At 36.5% G+C, this 25,284-nt stretch overlaps 1 protein-coding gene across 15 annotated transcripts in view; it reads left to right on the top strand.

Annotated features, from left to right (window-relative positions):
- LOC106877240 (uncharacterized) overlaps nucleotides 1-25,284 on the top strand; it is a 156,995-nt gene that overhangs the window by 98,036 nt on the left and 33,675 nt on the right. For all 15 annotated transcript variants that reach the window (XM_014926142.3, XM_014926126.3, XM_014926104.3 and 12 more), the window contains 2 exons: nucleotides 9,200-9,290; nucleotides 10,388-10,653. In XM_014926142.3, coding sequence (XP_014781628.1) covers nucleotides 9,200-9,290; nucleotides 10,388-10,653 — 357 coding nt within the window. The remainder of the gene's footprint in view (nucleotides 1-9,199; nucleotides 9,291-10,387; nucleotides 10,654-25,284) is intronic.

Here is a 25,284-nt window from a genome sequence, read left to right as displayed (position 1 = left end):
GGAAGTTTGCCTATGATCAGTGACATGAGGACCAAAGAATCAAAGTGTTCCGGATTGCAAGACTGTGTGAGAAAAATTGTGATGTCATAAGAGAGAAATGTGTCCACATGGATGATGGTACATTTGCATTTAGTGATTTTGCAAAGAAAGAGGCTTGGAAATGCCATTATGAAAGACTACTGAATGTAGAGAATAAATGGGAGGAGGAGAGTCCAGTTGACCCAGTTGATGGACAGCTTCCTGAATTGACAGTACCTTGGTAGATAAAGCAATGGTGATGATGATGATGATGTAATTGACCTTAACTACTGAGTGTGAATATATAAAAAAACAAAACTGCATCCCTCTGCCCGAGTCATGTCGAGCCATGTGACAGAGTAGATTCATCAAACCAGTATGATCTCAAGCCATTCTCTGATGAAGAGAACCTGCTGAGGCCCTTGTTCTGCAGTGGACTGAACAAGAGCAATCCAATCCAACTCAATATATATATATGTTTGTGTCTCCTTGTCTTGATAACGTGTACTAGTTGTAAACGAGCATCACCATCACACAGTGGTGTCCTTCATTTGCAACTAGGCAGAATTTGAACTTAGAATGTAGCAGCAGACGAAATACTGCTAAGCATTTCACCCGGTGTGCTAACGTTTCTGCTAGCTCACTGCCTTAACAACTATAATAAATAATATAAATGTTGACACCTCACTTCATTCAGGAAAAAACTGGAAGTTTTATTTGCATGGCATTTTATCATTAATATGAAATTACATATTAAATCTACTGTTACAATTACTATTGCTTCCTAAACACACAAGAAAGTAATTCAAGATTTTGCTATTTGTAACTATACTGTTATTCTTAATGACAATATCTAAAATGATAATATCAAATTTTCAACAATGGATGATCTTTTATTTGTATTACTCAAAGTGTTATGGTGCTTAACGAAAGCGTGAATATTAACTCCTTTGTTACTGTTTCAGTTGAAATGCTCTGCTTTTTGTTTTCAATTAATTCTGGTTTGATTTCCACTCATTTAACTTGTTTTTGGAACATGAGTTAACCAGAAACTTTGATGAAATATTTTAATTTAGATAACTTCAAAAGAGGATGCTTATATCATAGGACCAAGAATGGTCTCAGGCAGTTGGTACCTGCATTCTCAATTTGAGGACTAACAACTTGTATGCTTATAGACCCTCTTCAAATGTTTAAGGGTTTTGAGAAAAATTGTTAAGCTAAGCCATGCATTACTGAAAGGGGAGTTAACAGGGGGAATGTTTCTCCATGACGTGTCCAAATTCTAATTCTGAAAAATTCTAATAAACTAAAAATGCTGTTACCTTACTCCTGAGTAGTTAATCAGCTTCTCCAAATGAACATCCATTAACTTTAATTTTAACTTTGGCAAATAACATCTCAAAATATAATTTTTTTGAGCCGGTTTGACTTTAAACAGGCCTAAGTCACAGTGTATATCGATGATCAACCCTGTTGCAGCATGATTTAAAAATAATGGAAAATTGTCAGTTTTATAAAAATTTCTTTTGGGTTGAGGAATGCTGTAGTTACCTCTCAAAGAATAATTGATAACATAATAACTGCTAATCGTTTAAATAAGATATTTTCTAATATTGATGATATGATCATATGTTGAAGAAATATAGAGGAACATAAACCAAAATTTAGATAAGTTTAATATTTGGAAGGAAATAAGTGTGTACATATAACATGCAAACTATCCATTTTCTGGGATATAAAATTTCTTGTAGAATTCTAAAGCTAGATCCAGAAAGGTTAGAAGCATTGAGGCACTATCACTCTCTTAATAATAATAATAATAATAATAATAATAATAACAATAATAATACTAATAATAATATCACTTTAAAGGTTGCTTGTAATGTTCTCATAATATTCCAGGTGGATTCAGATAATGTAAAGCTATTTTCATCAATTTCCCATTAACCTTTTAACAGAATCACAAAAATGTGATTTTAATAGCAGCAAGTCTTTGTTCTCAAGGCTACACTTAGAAGAGTTGATGAATCTGGAATATTTGTACTTTGAACTGATACCTCCATGGTGGCAGCAAAATAATTGTCCTATTTATCAAGGACATAACTGCAACACTTTTGCTTACACTGGAAAGCCTTACCCACCATTGAAAGTGTCAGAAAGGGGAAACATTAATTGCCAAAGCTTTTCAACTATTAACAAATCATGCAGCTATTTACTTTTATTCTCAAAAACCAGCTTTCATCAAAGGTTAGAAATAATAAACTGGTATGTTGGCAAATGGAATTGTCTGAATACAATTTTGACATATTATACATAACCCTGGAAGAGAAAATGCTGTTGTTGCTGCTTCCTTCAGAATTAGTTTTGCTTCTTCACGATTTTCTCTTTCATAGTTTTATAATTGCTTTTACTATCCTAGCATCCATTGATTTTTATCACTTTGTGGAATCCAAAAGTTTGCCTTTTAGCATAGATGATGTACAGGTGTGTGCTTGTCTCTTGCAAAGTTTGTGCCTATATTGACTGTTTTTTTTATCAAAAATATTCCAAGTTACAAGGCCAGTAATTTTAGGGGAAGGGGTTAAGTCAATTACATCAACCCCATTGTTCCACTGGTACTTATTTCATTGACCCCGAAAGGATGAAAGGCAAAGTCGGCATCAGCAGAATTTGAACTCGGAACGTAAAGATGGATGAAATGCCACTAAACATCTCACCCAGTGTGCTAACAATTCTGCCAGCTCGCTGCCTTGATATTGGTTTCAAATTTTGGCACAAGGCCAGCGATTTCAGGGAGCGAGTAAGTCGATTACTGGTACTTATTTTATCAACCCTGAAAGGATGAAAGGCAAAGTTGACCTTGGCTGAATTTGAACTCAGAAAATAAGCAGCCAGAAGAAGTGCGACTAAACATCTTGTCCAACTCATTATCGATTCTGTCAGCTCACCAATATTTGTTTTAAACACAATATTCTTTTCAATTACATATACCCCAGTATTTCACTGGTACTTAATTTTATTGACCTCCAAAAAGGATGAAAGGCAAAGTTGACCTCGGTGGAATTTGAACTCCGAATGTAAAGACAGACAAAATTACCACCAAGCATTTCGCCTGGTGTACTAACAATTCTGTCAGCTTACCGATATTTGTTTTAAACATAATATTAACCACAGTGCACATATATCTTTGTGTGTAATGTCAACATGGTGCATGTATGTTTATCTCTAATATGTTTTGAATCTGATATCAGCTTTAGTGCAGTTGTGTGTATGTGTGTAATCTCAACCTCAGTGTACATGTGTTGGCTCCACTGTCAAAAAGAAGAAGAAAAAATATGACAACAGGAATGGCGGAAGACTTGAATTGCTGAATAAAACTTTTTGAAGTATTTCTTGTTTATGTAACACACCTCAAAAACAGAAACTATATCTCTTAGTCTATATGGTTTAGGAAGTGCTTGCAAACATGTGCACACACATGGGCATGCCCCCTCCACACACACAATGAACTAGAAGAGTTTGTCACAAATTAACTGAAACTCAGATAAAAATTTTTATCTTAATTCTATAAGTTGATCTCATATCTGAAATCAACATAGTAAGGGAAAATGTCTCTGTTTTTATCCATTTTTGTTTTGTATTTTGAACTAGCGAGAATGTTTTTCAATGACTAAATAACAATATATTTATAGAATACCAATATTACTTATCTTAGAATGATTGATTTGTAGCTTTTTGAAGAAACAGAATTCACTTGAGATCAAAAGAATGATGCCTGAATGCAGTTGATTTTGATTCTCAAATAGGTAGAAATTATAGGTGGTTCGTGTGATGTTTTCAGTTAACGAGGTAGTTTCTGTATGGTTGCTTGTCCAGCTAGAAATACCAGCTAAATACCATTCAAATCACACCCACCACCTTAAAAAGAGAAGGACATATTGGACTATGTAGTTCAAGAATGAAAAATGGACAAGTCATGGTTGGAATGCCTATGATCATAGGTCTTCTCAGCCAGGGCTGATTCAGGGTTTAACGACATGAACACCATATGACATTTGAATATATTGAGTGACATAACCAAACATTAACCCTTTCATTACCATATTTCTGTTGAGATGCTCTGAGTTTCTTTCAAATAATTTTAAATATAACAAAGGATTTAATAAAATAACTTGGTTATCATTAAGCTAGTGTTAGGAACATAAATTGTGACTAAGGTTTGGTGGAAGATTTTAATTCAAGACTTATGAAAACAAAACATTAGTTTTACAGAGCCAAAGCTGGTTTCAGCTGGGTGGGTGAAGAAAGGGTTAACAGAAAGAATATTCCAAGAATATCCCAAGAAGGCGGTGAGCTGGCAGAAATGTTAGCATGCCGGGCAAAATGCTTAGTGGTATTTCATCTGCCGTTATGTTCTGAGTTCGAATTCCACCGAGTTCGACTTTGCCTTTCATCATTTCGGGGTTGATAAATTAAGTACCAGTTACGTACTGGGGCTGATGTAATTGACTTAATCCCTTTGTCTGTCTTTGTTTGTCCCCTCTATGTTTAGCCCCTTGTGGGCAATAAAGAAATAAGAAAGAATTTTCCAATATACTGGAGCTTAGATGGAGAAAGATCTGTTATGACACCTGCAGTGTCAGAAATATTGTCTAGTTTTCAATATGAAAGATTTGCATATTTTTGTAATAATATAACCATAGAATTAAAATTATCCCTTAAAATTAATATCAAGTAGAATCTAAGACTACTGTAACCATTTAGCATTTAAACCAGCCATAACCAACCCAAATATTCCACCTGTTTTATGTTCAAACCTGCCAGATCCAACCTTTCACATCTACCTACAATGTCATTCTGAAAATAAACAGTGACACCACTGGAATCTCAAAGCTGCAAGATAATGCATGATTAATTTGAAACAATGTGAATAAACAAGCATTACATTTGACAGAGTAATCTGAATGCTAAACTATTAAAGTCATTCCATAGTTTACGCATGTTTGGTTTAAGCCATTTCAAATAATGTGATTGGTTGATATCAAAAACTTAATTTATGCAAAGTTTAAAAAAAAATTAAAATTTCAAATTTGAAAATTGGTGAACAAGGAATTTCATTTTTATACCAATATAACAATTAGGAAATATTATTGATACTGCTGACTAATATGACTAGAATATTATTTATTTGATCATCACTCTTGTTGCCATTATTATTGCTGTTGTTACCCTCCTCCTCTGCCCTCTCCCCCTCCTCCTCTTCTTTATTGTCATCATTTCATTATATTTGTTGTTCCATGCTGGCATGAGTTAGATAGGTCTGTCTCTTCTGTTGTAGTTTTCATCCTCTATCACACACAGCCACAAAGAAAACTGATATGCTTTTTTGTTTTGTATAGATTACAGTGTAGACTGCATGTATTTTATCATGTTACCAGAACTAAACCAATTGATCCCTATGGAAGGGTTAAAAAGCCCCCTCAGCCTTCTGTTAGTTCTTATTTGAAGTTACTGTCCTCCTAATCATATAACCTGCAGTATGGCTTGCAGAATCTGTTTTGTTCATACATTCCATGGTTTCTATAACTGGATATCTTTCTTACCATCAACTACTCTACTAGTTCCAAATAAGTGAAAGTTGGTTTCAGTATTTTTCTCATTAACTCTGTATCTCAAATGTAAAAAACACAATATTTATTGCTAAATTAAATTAGAAAAAAATAAAGTTTGAACTCATTTTTCTAAATGATTTGCATATCTGCAAACTGTGTACTATAAATAAAACTTAATTATTTTTACAATTATTAAAAATAATTTTTGCTTTACTTCGTTCTAATCTTGTAATGTTCCTCCAATTTCCTCAGAAAGTTATATTTAGTAATGCCCATTTTGTCTTCTAAAATATTATAAGCAAACTTCAAATTTTAGGGTTTCACTTGATTACAGTAATAAAACTACTCAGGCTATAAAATTTTAGTATTTCGTTACATTTTCTTCCTAGAAAGTATAATTTTTGTGTTCTTTAGAATATGGTTCGTCAAAACAACATAACCTGCAAGCAAGTTTTTATTTTATGAGAGAAGACTTTTTATACAATATCACCTGACTCATTTATAGATTCGAGTCATGTTTCTTTTTTTAACCTAATGCATTTTAATTTGTTTCTTGTATTAAAACGGGGACAGTCCAAAATACATTTGTAATAAAAGTATTGATTTCTGAAATGCCAACAGTCATGACTCCTCTCATATGGTTAACTTGGTTTGTGCATTCATTGCTGCTAAAGCTGTTTGTTGAGAACCGAAGAAAAAAAAATATTAGGTTTGGTAGAAAAACAACAAAACAAAAAACAATTATGACTTGAAGAGGATCAAAGGATCCTGAAAGAGATTCATGTAAGAATGAAAATAAAAAAGATTATCAAATTCTATTTGTCAACCGTTCTTATCTGTTCCAAAGCCAGTCACGTTGTCTCATGGAAACAGAATCCAAGGTAATAAATATTTTGGTGCATCAGTATAAAATCTAGATTCTAAACAAGATTTATGAAAGAAAAACCATCATCATTGTTTTAACATTTACCTTTTCATGCTTGCATAGGACAGACGTGTGTGCATCGAGGTAGAGTTTTTCTGTATCCAGATGCTCTTCCTGTTACTAGAATCCACTTATTTCCAAGCAAAATAATAATCTCCCAGTCTATCGAATAACTGACAGCCTGGACATGTCTTATACAGAGAATTAGAAAGAAACATCTCTGAATGAGTGAGCCTTCTGTTTATAAAGATGGTGCAATTTGTGAAGGAGGCCAGACATGCATTTTGGTTGGACTGAAAGCAAAGGACACCATCAAGAAGCCATTGTTTACAAACCAATGAACCCATGGGAAATATGATTTCATAAATACACACACATATGCACTCGCGCATGTACACACACACACACACACACACACACACACACACATCTATCTTTTACTTGCTTCGGTCAATAGACTGTGGCCATACTGGGGGGCATTGCCTTGAATTTCACTCAACCAAATTGACCCTGGTACTTATTTTCTTTTAAAGCCTGGCACTTATTCTATCACTCCCTTTTGCTTAACTGCTAAGTTATGGAGATGTAAACACACCAAGACGGCAAGCTGGCAGAAACGGTAGCACGCTGGGCGAAATGTTTAGTGGTATTTTGTCTGCCGCTTCGTTCTGAGTTCAAATTCTGCCGAGGTCGACTTTGCCTTTCATCCTTTTGGGGTCGATTAAATAAGTACCAGTTACGCACTGGGGTCAATATAATCGACTTAATCCATTTGTCTGTCCTTGTTTGTCCCCTCTGTGTGTAGCCCCTTGTTAGTAGTCAAGAAATAACACCAACACCAATTGTCAAGCAGTGGTGGGGGCAAGAACAAAGACACACATACACATGCAACAAGCTTCTTTCAGTTTCCATCTACCAAATCAACTCACAAGGCTTTGCTTGGCCTGAGGCTAAAGTAGAAGACACTTGCCTAAGATGCCATACAGTGGGAATGAACCTGAAAACATGTGGTTAGGAGGCAAATTTCTTACCACACAGCCACACCTATATATGTATGTAATAGGCTATTTTTAGTTTCTGCCAACCAAATCCACTCAAAATACTTTAGTTGGTCTTCAGGTATAGCAGAATACACATTGCCCAAGGTGCCATGCAGTGAGATTGAACTCAAAACCATGTGGTTAAGAAGTGAGCTTCTTAACTATAGCTGCCATGACTGTACAAATACACAGCCACACAAAATTTATGGCAGTTGGGGTGGGGATGAAATAGAAAGATGTATGAACTGATTTTCACTATTGAATATATTGTATAAAATGTCTGCTTCACCTCTTGGCTTATAAAACTAAATATTTTGACTTTGACAACCAGAGAAAGCCAATATTTCAGTGATAAATGGTATATAGAAAGCATTATATTCTCATTATATAATGTTGTAAGTCTCACAATGTGTTATGGCATAATGCAATTTCTTTTCTTTTAATATCTGACAAGCAGAAGATGAAAAACTATAGAAAGACGGTGACAATGGAATTTTAACCATAAATAGATTATTTAAGTAAAGACAGTGAAATGAAATACATTATCATCATTATTATTGTCGTTTTATGTCCTTATTTTTCTTCATTCTTACATGGGTTGGACACAATGGACGAGATAGCTAATAATGTAGGTGATTTCATAGGTGGTAGGGGTAGTGTTGCTTAACTTGAAGTCAACCGTGCACAGGTATTCAGTCTCAACCATTCGGGGAAAGTTTAGCTGTTTATCATTATTTAACATCCGCTTTCTATGCAGATGGTTTGATTGAGGACTGGCAGTCTGATCTTGCAAGGTTTCTACAGCTGGATGCCCTTCCTCAGAGTGAAAGGCAGAGTGTATGATGCCTGTGCGTGAACAGCAATGCTACATGTATGTCATTATTCAGTTTATTTCAAAATTTCTTGCCAATAGAGAAAGATCCGGTTTCTAACATAGATCTAAGGTTCCTTCATTGGAATTTCAACATCAACAACAGGATATTTTTGTTTGTTTGTATGAATGTATGTATGTATATGTGTGTGTTGTGAGTTTGTGTATGTTTTTATCTCCTTGACTTTATATAGAGTAACAGGTGTAAATGAGTGTCACCATCATACAAGCAGTGTCATTCATTTCCAATATCCTGTGGAAACATACCTGACAATTGAGAAATATGATCTTCCTTGGAAAGAGGTAAGGGTTGGTGACAGGATGGGCATTCGACTGTAGAAAATCTGTCTCAATAAACTCCATCTGGCAAGTAAGGAAAAGTGGATATTAAAACACAAAAAAGGACAATGATTGGGGGGGGGGGGGAAATGCTAATAATGTTTTCAAATTAAAAGCAATTAGAAAAGAACAAATTTTATTGGTAATTGTTATTTTGAGCATGAACACATTGCTGTATATTTGTATAGTTTTGGAAGTTTTATGGTTGAATTTTCTGACGTTCGCCATAACTATGTTGGTGAGAGAAATTACAGTGTGCAAAAATGCTGCCAGTTATTGATCTGTTTAACTTTGCTTGATTGATGAAACGTGTATTGAATGCTTGATTATTTGTTTGGTTTTTGCTTTTTTTATGGTGTTTTATTCACTACTGCATTTATTTATTTTGCAGTTGCTAAGAAACTTAAACATGGGACAAGAAATCCAGGTGTTAGTGTTTGTGTTGGTAATACTCCTTTGTGAAGCTTGTGAAACCAAACGCTGTAAGTGAAAAACTTAATAATTCTCATTTACCTTCAAATACAAACAAATTGTCAACCTTTATTTCTTCTCTCTCTTTGCTCTCTCTTCAGATAAATAACCATACTCCAAATATTTATATGTTCTGCTTGATTATTCGTAATTAGTTGACACTGTAAATAAAGAGATAATTAGAATTATTGACTTCAGAGAGAGAGAGAGGAAATGAATATAACATGATGCAAAAGCTGATATTCATACTTTTCCAGTTAAATTGAAGAATCAAAACAGACTTGATTCTTTGAGAGCTCAGATGCTTATTCCTTTGGAATATGGCTCATGACTATTTTCTTTAACCCTTCAGCATTTCAATTGGTCATATCCAGACAAAATATTCCACCTGTTTTATTTTCAAACTGGTCAGATCTGACTTTTCACACTTACCCCACAGTGTCATTTTGAAATTAGAATCCCATCATTGAAATCTCAAAACCATGAAATAATGCACGATTTAAAAATAATTTAAAACGATGTGAATATGTAAGCTTTACATTTGATAGAATAATCTGAATGCTAAAGGAATAGACTAAGAATGAGACATTTGGATAATATTCATAGTCTTAATTAGTCACACTTGGGAATTCAGCCAGAAAATGTAATGATGATTGCTTCTGAACGGACCCTATGGAGGAGGTGTCTAAGAACCTTACCTCCATGACCCTTCTGGGAGTAACGAGTAGAGAAAATGGATTGATGTTAACAATTATTCACCATATCCAGCAATCAATACAATGTTTCTATTCCTTGTTAATCCCTAATCTTGATATACCAAATCTTGTTATCCCTTATTTTGTTATCTTTAACCCTTTGATTACCAACCTCACTGAAACCGGCTCTGGCTCTGTAATACAAATGTCTTGTTTTCATAAGTTTTGAATTAAAATCTTCCACCAAACCTTAATCACAATTTACATTTCCTAACACTAGCTTAATAACTAAGTTATTTTTTGCTAAATTCTTTGTTATATTTAAAGTAGTTGAAAGAAACAAAGAGCATCTCAAAATAAATACAGTAATGAAAGGGTTAATCTTGTTATCATTCATTTTTTCTTTACTTCAGATGGTCTTGATGATCCAATCCACTGTAGTAAAATCCGGATCAAATGGCTTGAAGATGATCAATGTGCAATAATTGTTGGCAAAATCACTGCCCCACAAAGTCCAAATTCAGACAAAGACTGCCAGTTCATATTGGGAGCATCATCAAGAAGCAAATACCAGTTTGTGTTACTCACCTTTGACACATTTTACATCAACAGCTGTGATGTTGTGCTCAAAATCTCAGACTCACCAACAGCTCAGTTTGACAGAAAGGTCAAACAATTGGTAAGTTACTGTTTCTTACCCTTTTATGTGCTTATCAGTTCATTTATTTGTATATTTATTTACTTATTTATTTATTTATTCAGTCTTTGTTTTTCATCCTCTTTCTCCTTGTCCTCCTCATCGCCACTATCATCATTATTATCATCATTTAATGTCCATCTTCCATGCTGGAATAGGTGAAATAGTTTAAGAGGATCTGATGAGCCATGGGGCTGCATCAAGCCCCAGTGTCTACTTTCTATGGCTGAATGCTCTTCCTTAACCAAACGTTTTACAGAGTGTACTGGGTGCTTTATTTGTGGAATCAGCACTTGTGAAGTCACCAAGTAATTTTCAAGACAAAAAGAAGCTCCCTTGGTTGAGTAGGGGGTGTAGTGGAGAGAGGTGATTTTATATTTGGTAGTGAGAAGCGAAGGTGATAGAAGGACAGGAATAGATATCTTGCTTTTGAGAAGATACATGGTTGCCCTGCATTTTATAAATAACGGGTGAGAGTAGCTGGAAAGAGAGATGAAGATGGTAGTGATTAGAGAGAGACAGATGTACAGTGACATAGATGGAAGTCAGAGGTACATAGGAGTGGATGCAGTGAGTGGTGAGCAAAAGTATGGTGCAGTCATTGACAGATGTGAGAGGAAGTTAAGGATCAGATATGGCAGTCTTAAGATGTAACTCAGTGGAAACAGAGAAGTAGCTAACAACACAGAAAAGGTGATCAGTGAAAAATAAGTGGGAAGGGATAATAATAAGGGATGGATTTAAAAAAAGTGGTTCCAGGGCTAGGGATAACTGGTAGCACAAGACGTGATGAAATGTGTGAAATTCTGCTCTCATATAATGGCAACAGATGAATAGTACTGTAGTTAGAAAGGTAATGAAGGAATGGATGTTAGGAAGAGGTGGGGAAGATTTGACTAGGATAGATTAGGGGCAGGGCCCAGTGTATGTAGAGATATAAATATAATGCTTGTAGTATCTCAGCTTTTCCATGATGGATAAGTTTTCTCAAGCCTAGTGAATTTCCAATCATCTTGGTTGTTTATCATCTCCTGTGAGGTTCAGCATCCTGAGTCACTCATCACTACTTTATCCCACATTTCTCTGGGTCTCCTTTCAGTTCCATCCACTCTAAATGACCAGCACTTCTTTATGAAGTTGTCCCCATCCATATTCACCACATGACTATACTAACGGAGGCCTCTCTCTTGCACACTACATCTAATTCCTCTTAAGCTCAGTTTTTCTTTCAGTGTATTTGTATTTTGTCCTATCTACATACTGATGTTGCACAGTGAATGGAGCATTTTAACTTCATTTCTTCCTTTGCATACCCCACTGCATTCAGGTCCCATGTCTCACTACTCATGTAGCATTACTGTTTGTATACAAGCATCATGTAATCAGCCTTTTACTCTGAGTCAACCTTTTAAGCTGGGAGAGAGGGAAAGAGAGAGAGAGCGAGAAAGAGTGCTTTAAACTTTCTCTGATCAGTTCTTATCCTAGGAACTATATTTTCAGAACATCTTCATCTGCTGTTAATTAGGTCACCTAAGTGACAGAAGCTATCTAATTACTTAAACAAACAAACAAACTCATCCATTAAAAACAGTTAATGATATTACAGTTTGAATATATCTGCAAATTCTGATATTTGTACAAAGAGTGTCTGTAAGAATAAAGTGTCTTATGATAGAATGTCTTTCCAAATGCTAATCTAAATATTTAAAGCTCTACTTCTATAGAGAGGTTTACTGATTTTCATCTAAATTGACTGAGGCAAATAGTTATGTGTTTCTTGTGGCAATAACATGATTTGTCACACACTTTATCAAAATATACTCTAATAAATCAGATATTATATCTTTCTTTATTGCGTTTGTGTTTTTTATTGCTTAGCTTAAGATCAGCTCCTGATCATGTTATAGTTAAAGACACTCTAGCTGTGGCTGTCCTAGATTTTGTCAGGCTTAGGGAGTACTGGGTGCAGTTTATCATGACATCAGCATGAGAGAGGTTGTCACATCTTTGACAAGACTACAAGGTCCTCTCAACCTAATATTACCTCTGCTCAATCACTAACCACTTTATAGGGTGTATTGGGTGCATTTTTTTTTTTTATCTGTCACTGTCAGCCCTAATGAATTTGCTTCATGCAAAGCATAAGGCAGTGAAAATTAAAAAGTCTTCGTTATTTTGTACAGCCCCTATTCACATAAGGCAATATAACTAAAAAGGTGAATAGGAGATAGAATGGTAACTGAAGAAAACCAGGCTGAACGATGAAGGGAACACTAGCACAATGGTAGAAAACAGTGATTGGAGTGAAGGTAGGGGAGATGTGAGAAAGTGAGTGTTGGATATCGGTAATGTGCGGCCTGGGATGAGGGAATGATGACTTAACCCTTTTGATACCTACCCGACTGAAACCACCTCTGGCTCTGTAGTACAGATGTCTTGTTTTCAAAAGTTTTGAATTAAAATCTTCCACCAAACCTTAGTCACAGTTTATGTTCTTAACACTAGCTTAATGGTAACTAAGTTGTTTTACTAAATTCTTTGTTATATTTAAAATTAATTGAAAGAAACATAGAGCATCTCAAAATAAATACGGTAATGAAAGGGTTAAAAAATATAATAGAGAAACAATTCTTAACCCTTTTGATACCAACCCAGCTGAAACCACCTCTGGCTCTGTAGTACAAATGTCTTGTTTTCAAAAGTTCTGAATTAAAATCTTCCACCAAACCTTAGTCACAGTTTATGTTCTTAACACTAGCTTAATGGTAACTAAGTTGTTTTACTAAATTCTTCATTATATTTAAAATTAATTGAAAAAAACACAGAGCACCTCAACAGAAATATGGTAACAAAAGGGTTAATACCTTACTAAACTTGTCAGTCTTGATGGTGGTATTTTTAATTGTGTCGTGGATTTAAATTGCCTTTTCAGCAAGACATCGGCTCCTGCCCCTTTATTGTACTTTCATATCCCTCAATATTGTGACCCACTCAGTTAAGGGGTCTTGCTATGTGGATACTTGGTAACCTCAGAAGTGCTGGTGCTACAAAAAAAGCACCTAATACTTTCTGTGTTAGTCGGTGGAACTGGGAAGGGTATCTAGCTGTAGAAACCATTGCCAAAGCAGATATTGGAGCTTTGCAGAGTCCTCTGGCTCATCAGTTCCATCTGAACCATCAAACCCATGCCAGCATGGAAAATGGATGTTAAATGATGATGGTGATGATGTAGTAGTAGCATATATGCGTCATCATCATCATCGTTTAACGTCCGCTTTCCATGCTAGCATGGGTTGGACAATTTGACTGAGGACTGGCAAACCAGATGGCTGCACCAGGCTCCAATCTGATCTGGCAGAGTTTCTACAGCTGGATGCCCTTCCTAACGCCCACCACTCCGAGAGTGTAGTGGGTCATCATTTAGCATCCATTGTTCATGCTGGCATGGGTTGGATGGTTTGACTGAGGACTGGCAAGCCAGGAGGCTGCACCAGGCTCCAATCTGATCTGGCAGAGTTTCTACAGCTGGATGCCCTTCCTAACGCCAACCACTCCGAGAGTGTAGTGGGTCATCATTTAGCATCCATTGTTCATGCTGGCTGGCATGGGTTGGATGGTTTGACCAGGGCCAGTAAGCTGAGGGGCTACACCAGACTCCAGTATGATTTGGCATGATTTCTACAGCTGAATGTCCTTCCTAACACCAACAATTTCGAGAGTGTAACAAGTGCTTTTATGTGCCACCAGCACGGGTACCAGTTGCGTGACACAAGTATCTGCCATGCATGTATGTATGTATTGTCATTTAGCTATTGGGAATAGGTGGGTATAAGTCATCTGGTGAAAGCCACTGATGTCTATGTTTAGCCCCAAATATGTTTTGTTTCTATTCCTAAATAATTACATTTCCATCATTGTCCAGTTTCCATTCAAGCAGTTTTCCGGTTATCTGTTGATAAACAGACATTAAATAATAATGTTTGCATGACTTGCTTTGATTTCCTTATCAAGTCTGAACAGTCATACCATGGCAGGGTTTTGTGACTTGGTTGTTGCTAATGAATTTTTGATTGCTGCTTATAGCATTTGATGTTTGCTCAGATTTTGACAACGCTTAAATTATTGTTGTCGTCGTTGTTGTTGTTGTTGTTGTTGTTGTTGTTGTTGTTGTTGTTGTTGTTGTTGTTAAGGGCAGTGGTTTGGCAGAATCACTGGTGTGTCTGGCACTTGCATATGGCATCTTCCTGTATTTCTTTCAGACTTCCATGTTCTGAGTTCAAATCCTGCCCAGGTCCAATAAGTGCCAACTGGATTGACTAAGCTACTTCCACTACTTTCAGGTCTTATACCTCTGTTAGAAATTATTGTTATTCTAGTCAAGACAAGACAAGAGGCAGGGAAGGAGAGAGAGAGATTGAGATTGAGACAGACATGTACATACACACACACACACATGTTTGTTCATTTTATATTTTCTTCTCTCAGTACTCCCTGACTGGTTCTCATGCCAGTGGCACGTAAAATGCACCAACCAAACGTGGCCCAATCCAGTACCCACTGATTGGCCCCTGTGCTGGTGGCATGTAAAAAGCACTATCCGAAGTGATCGATGCCAGGCCTGCCTGACTGGCTCCTGTGCTGGTGGCATGTAAAAAGCACCCACTACACTCTCGGAGTGGTTGGCTTTAGGAAGTGCATCCAACTGTAGAAACATTGCTAGATCAGATTGGTGCCTGGTGCAGCCGCTGGCTCTCCAGACCTCAGTCAAACCATCCAACCCATGCCAGCATAGAAAACGGACGTCAAATGATGATGTTAGTAAAAGTTAAATGACTACATACCCTTACTTGTTTTTGGAATAAGGGGTCTTTTTATTTCATACATCGTTGAAAGTGTAGAATTCAAACATTCATACACATGCATGCACACAAACACACACACACACACACATGATGCTTGTGCACACACGCATGCATGCACATGCAGGAGCACATACCCACACTATATCTCTCTTTCTCTCTTTCTCGCACACATACACAAAAGTGAAGGGCTTCAGGCAGTTTCCATCTCAATTGGTTGGCCAGGGGCTATAGAAGAAGACACCTGCCAAAGGTGCTAAACCTAAATTCTCATTGTTGCAAGCAGATTCCTTATCCACACAGCCATGCCTGCACCTAAAGTGAAACAAAATACGTCTGATTCTCTTCGTTCAATCTGGTCATTACCCAATTAATATTTATCATTAATTAATTAAAAATTAAAATTTGTTTCCATTATCTGTATTGGGGAGTTCAATCCAGTGTAAAAAAAACAAAACAAATCAAATCAAAAACAGATTAGAAACTGGTGAAAAAAAAAAAATATTCAAAAAAATTTAATTACTAATTATCCTTTTATTTTTGATTTATCTGAAGCTAAGAATCATGAACACATTTATGAGTCTAACTCTAATCTCTGAAGATATCATAACTGAGCTATCATTTTTTCTTTATTTTTAATATTTTTTCAATCAAAAATTGTGTAAAAATTTTGTTTGAAAAACTTCAGATTTTTTTCAATGTGTTATGTATAAATAACTTTATAAATAACTACATAATATTTTATGTGTAAAAGAAATTCTTTTCATCCTCATCAATACATGTCAGTTGTGATAAATAGTTGAGGTAGTGACAATAATTTAAAGTGACTGCTTGCAGTATTATTCATAAATTACATTATGTTTGAAGTTTAGATTGTTATTGTAAGTATATTATGAGCAGGAGTGGCTGTGTGGTAAGTAGCTTGCTTACCAGCCACATGGTTCCAGGTTCGGTCCCACTGCGTGGCACCTTGGGCAAGCCTTTTGAGTGAATTTAATTGATGGAAACTGAAAGAAGCCTGACACATACAAATATACATACATATATATATATATATATATATATATATATATATATATATATATATATATTCCATCTTCTGTCTTTCATTTGCCATATCATCATCATCGTTTAATGTCTGTTTTCCATGCTGGCATAGGTTGGACGGTTCGACTGGTGTCTAGGAAGCCAGGAGGCTGCACCAGGCTCCAATCTGATCTGGCATATATATATATATTTATATATATATATATATTTATATATATATATATATGATGATATGTGTGTGTGTGTGTTTGTGTTTGTGTGTCTGTGTTTGTCCCCCCCACCTTCACTTAACAACTGATGCTGGTGTGTTTACGTCCCTGTAACTTAGTGGTTCGGCTAAAGAGACTGGTAGAATAAGTATTAGGCTTACAAAGAATAAGTCCTGGGGTCAGTTTGTTCGACTTAAGGTGGCGCTCCAGCATAGCCGCAGTCAAATGACTGAAACAAATAAAAGAGTAAAATGAGTCTATTGTAGTTTTGTGAACTGCAGGGTGACCTCAATAGTACAGGTGGCACGAAATAAGCACTCAGTCCATGCTGCAAAGTGTGGTTGGCCTTAGGAAGGGCATCCAGCTGTAAAGATCATGCTAAACCAAACACTTGAGCCTGATGCAGTCTTTGGACACAGCAGATCCTGTCAAACCAGGAGAGCGGTGAGCTGGCAGAATCGTTAGCACATCGGGCGAAATGCTTAGCAGTATTTCGTCTACCGTTAAATTCTGAGTTCAAATTCCGCCAACGTCAACCCCCACTGGGGTCGATGTAATCAACTTAATCCCTTTGTCTGTCCCTGTTTGTCTCCTCCATGTTTAGCTCCATGTGGGCAATAAAGAAATAGATCCAGAAATAGATCCTGTCAAACCATTCAGCCCATGCCAGCATGGAATGTGGACATTAAACGATAATACATATATATGTATCACACACACACACACACACACACACACACACATATATGGTGGTGGTGGTGGTGGTGGTGGTGGTGGTGGTGGTGGTGGTGGTGGTGGTGGTGGTGGTGATGATGATGATGATGATGGTGGTGTGTATTTGTATGTATAAATATATATATAATGAATAATATTGTGTGTGAATGCATATGTAAGTAAATGTTTTGAAAACTACTGTGTATTAAAAAAGAATAATATTGTGAAACAAGCTTTTTTATCCCAGCAAATCATTAGATTATCATTCACTTTCAATTTAATTCAGGAGTTTTATTTTCTTTTCATTCAATTTAACCTTGCAGTTCTTAGAAAATATTTGTCTTTCATTTCCCCACAATGCTCCTATAACTCAGTTGGACTTTATCTCATTACATAAAGCTGTTAATTTGCTATTTCTTCTTGAAATTAATTTCTTTTGAAATCTAATCCATTTCCCATTTTCACGTTTCTTGCTATCTTGCTTCTCCCTTTTTATCTTTTGTTTAGAAAGACACACTTTCACTTTTACACAATTTTATAAACAACAATTCTTATCTAAAGACTACACACACACACACACACACACACACACACACACACACACACAGTTCAAATTTACAAAAAAATAAAAGATGAAGACAGGTGAAGGAACAACAAGCAGGTGTATTAGTTTAATGCTTGGGAAGAAGAGAAAAGTCTTTGACGTTTTGAGCCTATGCTCTTCAGCAAAAAGGATTGAGAGAGAAAAAAAAAAACAGAGAAAAGAAATGTGGAGGAATTAATGGTTCAGCATAATGAAATATATATATATATGTGTGTGAGTGTGTGTGATTCGCCTTGATAGGTCGCTAGCCACTAAAGCCTTTTCTATTTTCTCTCCCTGTTCATTTCTGTGTTACTTTATGTTGAAGAGTGTAGAGTGACCATTGCCTGTGCCACCTGACTGGCTCCTATGCCGGTAGCATTTAAAATGCAATATTCAAATGCAGTCGTTGCCAGTGCCGCATGACTGGTCCCATGCCAGTGGCACATAAAATGCACCATACTAGTGTGGGTCATTGTCAGTGCCGTCTGACGAGCTCCCGTGCTAGTGGAATGTAAAAAGCACAATTCGAGCTTGGTCAATGCCAGTATTGCCTGACTGGCCCTCATGCCAGTGGTACATAAAAGGCACCCACTACACTCTCAGAGTGGTTGGCATTAGGAATGGCATCCAGCTGTAGGAACCTTACCAGATCAGATTGGAGCCTGGTGCAGCCATCTGGTTCGCCAGTCCTCAGTTAAACCGTCCAGCCCATGCCAGCATGGAAAGTGGACGTTAAACAAAGTTGAAATATACACATGCATTAATTGTAAGTTAGTACAGTGTCATTATTTCTAGTTTTAGAATGAGTAAATAATATGAATGTATGAGGTAAGAGGCAACTAAAAGAGTTGGGAAAATACATTTGGAGGTAAAAACAATTAGCTTCAGGAGACCTATCAAACCCATGCCAGTAAGGAGAAAATCGAATGTAAAATAATATTTACCATACATAAAAGCTCCATATACATTTGTATAATTTGTGGCTGGTGCCAGTGCTGCCTGACTGGCACCTGCGCTGGTGGCATGTAATAAGCACCATTCAAGTGTGGGTTGATGCCAGTGCCACCTGACTGGCTCCCTGTGCCGGTGGCACATAAAAAGCACCATCTGAACGTGGTCGATGCCAGTACTACCAGAGTGGCTCCTGTGCTGGTGGCACGTAAAAGCACCCACTACACTCTCAGTGGTTGGCATTAGGAAGGGCATCCAGCTGTAGAAATCTTGCCAGATCAGATTGGAGCCTGGTGCAGCCTACTGGCTTTCCAGTCTTCCGTCAAACTGTCCAACCCATGCCAGCATGGAAAGCAGACGTTGAACAATGATGACGACAACAATGAGGATGATGTGTGTATACACGAGGGAGTGTTGGAAAGTTCCTGACTTTGGGTAAAAGAAAATACAGAAGGATTAGTTAATTATGATTTTATTCAACATATTCCCCTCTCAGATTCACACAATTATTGCAGCAATCCTTCAGTTTTTCTAAACCCTGTAAAAGAACTTGGAAGGTTGGGCCTCCAACCAGGTCTTTTGCAATGCCCTTAAAGCCAATAACTTTTCAGTACCCCCTCATATGCACACATACATATACACACACACACAAACCTATATATTTATATAAAAGGTTGCTTGTACTTAAATACACCCATGTTCACATAAAACTATTTGTTTTAACTTGGAAACACACATATGTATGTAGATGTATGTATGAATGCATGTGTTTGTGTGTATGTATGTGTGTGCATGCGTGCATATATGAATGTACATATATGTGTACTTATTCTCAAGGATATAATTCCGCTACCGAAATATGTGATTGTTCAGCTTGAAAGAATTCTGTACAATTATCTCTTATGCATCATCTGTCTTTACACACACACACACACACAAACATACAGACAGACAGACAGACACACACACACACGCACACACACACACACCTATGAATATTAGAACATTTTGACATGCTTGTAAAGCCAGTCTCATATGTATGGAATGAAATATTCATAATCTTCTGTTTCTTCCTTTCTTTGCAAATATTAGATTCCCCCAACCTCCAATTGTTCAAAAGTGGTATTAATGGCTTCACAGTCTGACATGACAGTCTTCTTCCCATGTTTACTTCCTCAACCATTATCTTTATGCAAATGGTTTTATTCTTTTCTGATTATTTTCTGAACTTTCATTCTTATCCTTATTTATGAAAACAACAACTTTACATTATTTTTGATAATCACTATCTTTATTATTAATCCACCAATTCATTGCCTTTGTGGTGACAAACTGGCAGAATCATTAGCAAGCTAAATGAAATGCTTAGCAGTATATTGCCTGTCATTATGCTCTGAGTTCAAATTCCACTAAGGTCAACTTTGCCTTTCATCCTTTCGGGGTCAATAAATTAAGTGTCAGTGAAACTCTGAGGTCAATATAATCAACTAGTCCTCTGTTCAGAATTTTCAGGCCTTGTAAGTAGAAAGGATTATTGTTATTATTATTATTGCCTTTGCACAGCTTCTAATGCTGGAGATGTACTACGGTGTTAGCTGTTCACTACCAGTGAACTAAGGTAACATCTTATTTTTCGAGCACCTTCCTGAGTATTCGAGCGGTTCCAAGCAGTGCTGTTTTATTGCAGCCCCTATTTGTTCCATGTACTTCTCAAGATTTTTACTCACTGTTCCCGGGGCTCCGACAATTATTGGTACTACTGCCACCTTTTTCATCGACCACAACTGCTTAACTTCCCAAGCAAACCTGTCATATCATTCGACTTTTCTTTCTTCCTTATCGCATACCTTGTTGTCGGCTGGGCATGCTGTATCTATGATCCAGCATATTATCATTATTATTATTCCTCCCATTATTATTATTATTATTATTATCATTATTTGCTCCCATCTCCAGCCTTACATGATACTCACAGACCATGGTTTCTGGGTGGTTAACTGTCCTCAGTCTCAGATAATCACTGGTTGTTGATGAAAGCTTTCTCCACTTGCAAACACTATGTATTCTTTAAGCGACACACAGTCACTGATCTCATATAGAGGAAAAACAACTTGTTTTAAATCTCTCAGCGGGAGGTATACAGTAACATTACCGAATAGTAAAGTTTATTTGCTAACAGAATGTGGCGGTCCTATAAAGGACGACGTTACTGTTCTTATTACTGTCTTCCTTTTTCATCATTTTACTTGTTTCAGTTATTGAGCTGTGTCCATTGTCCATATTGGGGCTCTGCCTTGAAGAGAGCTTAGCAAACCGACCCCAGGACTTACTTTTTAAGCCTGGTATTTACTCTATTGGTCTCTTTTGCAGAACTGCACCAACAATGGTTGTCAAATGGTTTGGAGGTAGACAAAAACACACACATGCACGCACACACAAGCAAAATGGGCTTCTGCACAGTTTGTCTACCATGTTCACTCACGGCATTCATCGACCTGGGACTATAACAGGAGAAACCATATTGCTGCAAAGTGAGCTTCTTAATCACACAGCCATACATGCATTCATGTAAATATTTGCCACAAAGATACAAACATCACAAAATAAATTTATTGATTACAAAAGGTTGACTAAAAGATTGAGGACAACACTGGACAATATAATGTAGGATTTATTAATTATAATAATAATGATAAGAAATTTTAAGAATTTTTCAGCATACAGTTTGCTTTTGAAGAATATATGAATTCTTATTTGATTTTCAAAATTATTCTATTATTCTTAAAACAGGCTGTGCCAGTTTTCCAATTGTATAAAATTATTTTCCTTCCATTTTTCTTTATTATATCTGAATTATGTTATTACTTGAACATCATTATTTTAATTATCAATTTCCTCACAGCCTGTCTTCTCTGTGTTCTATGTGAAAGCAGTTTCCAGCATTGAAACCAAAACAAAATTACTTCAAACTATCAAAACAGTCAGTCTTTCCTGGTTTCTATTTCTTTGTTAGATTTTTATTGATTCAATAAACAAATTACATTCTTCTGAAATTCTTTGGCTGTCTTAGATTGGCAATGGAATAAACTTCATATATTTAGTCCAGTGTATGGAATAGTAGTCAAACACCACTTTCATTATTGCTCTTCAGCCATATCATCATGTTTAATTAATTCTTTCATGTAAAAGGGAAATTAATTTCTGAAATTGCTATTGATAGCCAATGTAGGCGTTTTCCATTTCAGTCTTCTCAATATTTTCCATTCCTTTTCCTGTAAAGAAAAGGTTTAGTATTGACCTTATAAATATGCAAGACTTCCCCCTCTCTTTTCAGGGGTTAGGAGAGATATTTACTTTGCAATTGCCCGCTTGCTTGTTATTATTTTGTAAACGGATCCTTGTTAAGGACCAACATTTTGTCTGTTATCAACTAACATGCCTAGGATATGAAGTAGAATGAATGGATGAAAGAGAGAAGTGATGCCAATATTGGACAGATTTATAGCAGCATCCGAATTCTCATTTAGCTAACGGATAATTTGACTTCCAAGTCATTATTATGTTAAGGCCAGAGCAATGGCGTAATAAGTGAACCTTTTCTATGCAGCAGTCATGTTATAAAGGGAATAGATTAAAAGGTCCTTGGTGATCAAATGTATTTAGAGTCAAATGTAATTGATAGGATTAAAATGCATGACAGCATTGCGATAATGGTCTCTGAAGGCTATGCGGCTTGAAAAGAATGATGTACAAGTGAGATTTATAGTAATAGTAAACAGATATATTTTCTACTGTATTCTTACTGTAAAAATATATAAAGAAAATATTCATTTGATATAAATTTCTTTTACAGTGAACTTCTATGTTAATAGTATCAAAATATATTCACATCATCATCATCGTCATCATCATGTCTACTTTTGTATTCTTGCATAGGCTGGACAGGTTTGATTCAAAAGGAATCCAGTTGTCACAAGACTCATCCTCATGGGATCGGCCCTTGCCACTTCTACCTATGTTTTCATCAGTTGTTCTTAATTGGCCAAATTTCTTTCAAATCATGTTGTTAATATCTTAAGGAAAAGATAGTTACACTTGATAGCGTAGTCCAAGATAGACAGTAGTGTTCTGGTAGACTATATCTATCTAATTCATCTATCGATGGCATAATAGAAATGTGTGCTTCACATTATTATCTGACAAACTTGAAAATTATCTTCTAAAATTAGTTTTATGCATAAATGCTTAAATGCAGGTATATGTGTGTATATATACATACATACATATATATATATGCACACACACACACTCTCTCTTTTACTCTTTTACTTGTTTCAGTCATTTGACTGTGGCCATGCTGGAGCACCGCCTTTAGTCGAGCAAATCGACCCCACGACTTATTCTTTGTAAGCCTAATACTTATTCTGTCGGTCTCTTTTGCCAAACTGCTAAGTTACAGGAACGTAAACACACCACTATCAGTTGTCAAGCGATGTTGGGGGGACAAACACAGACACACAAACATATACATGCGTGCACACACACACACACATACGACGGGCTTCTTTCAGTTTCCATCTACCAGATCCCCTCACAAGGCTTTGGTCGGCCTGAAGCTATAGTAGAAGACACTCGTCCAAGGTGCCATGCAGTGGGAATGAATCCGGAACCATGTGGTTGGTAAGCAAGCTACTTACCACACAGCCACTCCCGTGCCTATGTATGTATATATATATTAAATTCAACTTGCATTGAAAGTCAACAAACAAAGTTTGCTTTACAAGCGTTGAGACGTATTAAAAGATACAGATAAGGAAATAGTTTTATTTTTAAACGCAGGATAATGCTAATAATATAGTATGAACAGGATAAATTATCCATATTTTGCAGAAAAAAATCTGTCGGCAGCCAGCCATGAGACAGTCTCATGGCTGGCCGCCGACAGATTTTTCTGCAAAATATGGATACTTTATCCTGTTCATTCTATATTATTAGCATTATCCTGCGTTTAAGAATAAAACTATTTCTTTATATATATAAAGGTAATTCAGAGTATTTGACAGCATGAATAAGAATGGAGAAAATCCCATCTTTAATTGATGTTTACACCATGCATTATCCGTGATCATTTCTGTTGTGCCAGCATATATAGATTATAGAAAGAAGTTAAAAAATCCTGAGTGCTTTCTAGATATCTGCTTGGATTTATTAATCCTCTTTATTTCTTGTTATATATATAGGCAGGTATGTGAAGTAGATGTGAGATAGATATATGAAATAATACAGCAGTGAATCAATGGCACACATTAAATGTATGTCTTGTGTTAGATGTTATTGTTGTTGGCACTCCGTCGCTTACGATGACAAGGGTTCCAATTGATCCAATCAACGGAACAGCCTGCTCATGAAATTAACGTGTAAGTGGCTGAGCACTCCACGGACACGTGTACCCTTAACATAGTTCTCGGGGATATTCAGCGTGACACAGTGTGACAAGGCTGACCCTTTGAATTACAGGCACAACAGAAACAGGAAGTAAGAGTGAAAGAAAGTTGTGGTGAAAGAGTACAGCAGGGTTCGCCACCATCCCCTGTAGGAGGCTCATGGAGCTTTAGGTGTTTTCACTCAATAAACACTCACAACGCCCAGTCTGGGAATCGAAGCCGCGATCCTATGACCGTGAGTCCGCTGCCCTAACCACTGGGTCATTGCACCTCCACGTTCGACATTATATATAGAAGTATATATATATATATATATATATATAAATTTATATGTATAGATTTTTTTTACTGGTCGTGCCCCAGCATGGCCACAACCTTAGGGATGAAACATATAAAAGAAACTACGTATTGGTGTTAGTTATTCTTCGTACTGTTTGATACCAACGACCAAACAGAGTGTACTTACCATATATTGTCATCATCATCGTCATCATCATTTGGTATCCACTTTTCCACACTTGCATAGGTCAGACGGTCTTTGTTGAGTCTGATTTCCTACGGCCAAATGCCCTTCATGTCACCAATCCTTACCTGCTTCCAAGGAAGGTAAAAGTTTTCTCCATGGCTGAACATATTTCCACAGAAGACGGGGAAAAGAACCTGGAAAAGAACAACATTGCTTGTATGACAGTGACACTTCCTGACAACCATCATGTGATGGCAAGACAAGGATACACACACACACACACACACACACACACAACATGATTTTTCAGTTTCTCTCTACCAAATCCACTAACAAG

This window comes from Octopus bimaculoides, chromosome 4 (assembly GCF_046866305.1).
Source record: "Octopus bimaculoides isolate indiv1 chromosome 4, ASM4686630v1, whole genome shotgun sequence".
In the NCBI taxonomy this organism is placed as follows: Eukaryota; Metazoa; Mollusca; class Cephalopoda; order Octopoda; family Octopodidae; genus Octopus; species Octopus bimaculoides.
Note: the sequence above shows the minus strand (reverse complement) of the source record. Positions and strands in the feature narration are given on the sequence as shown.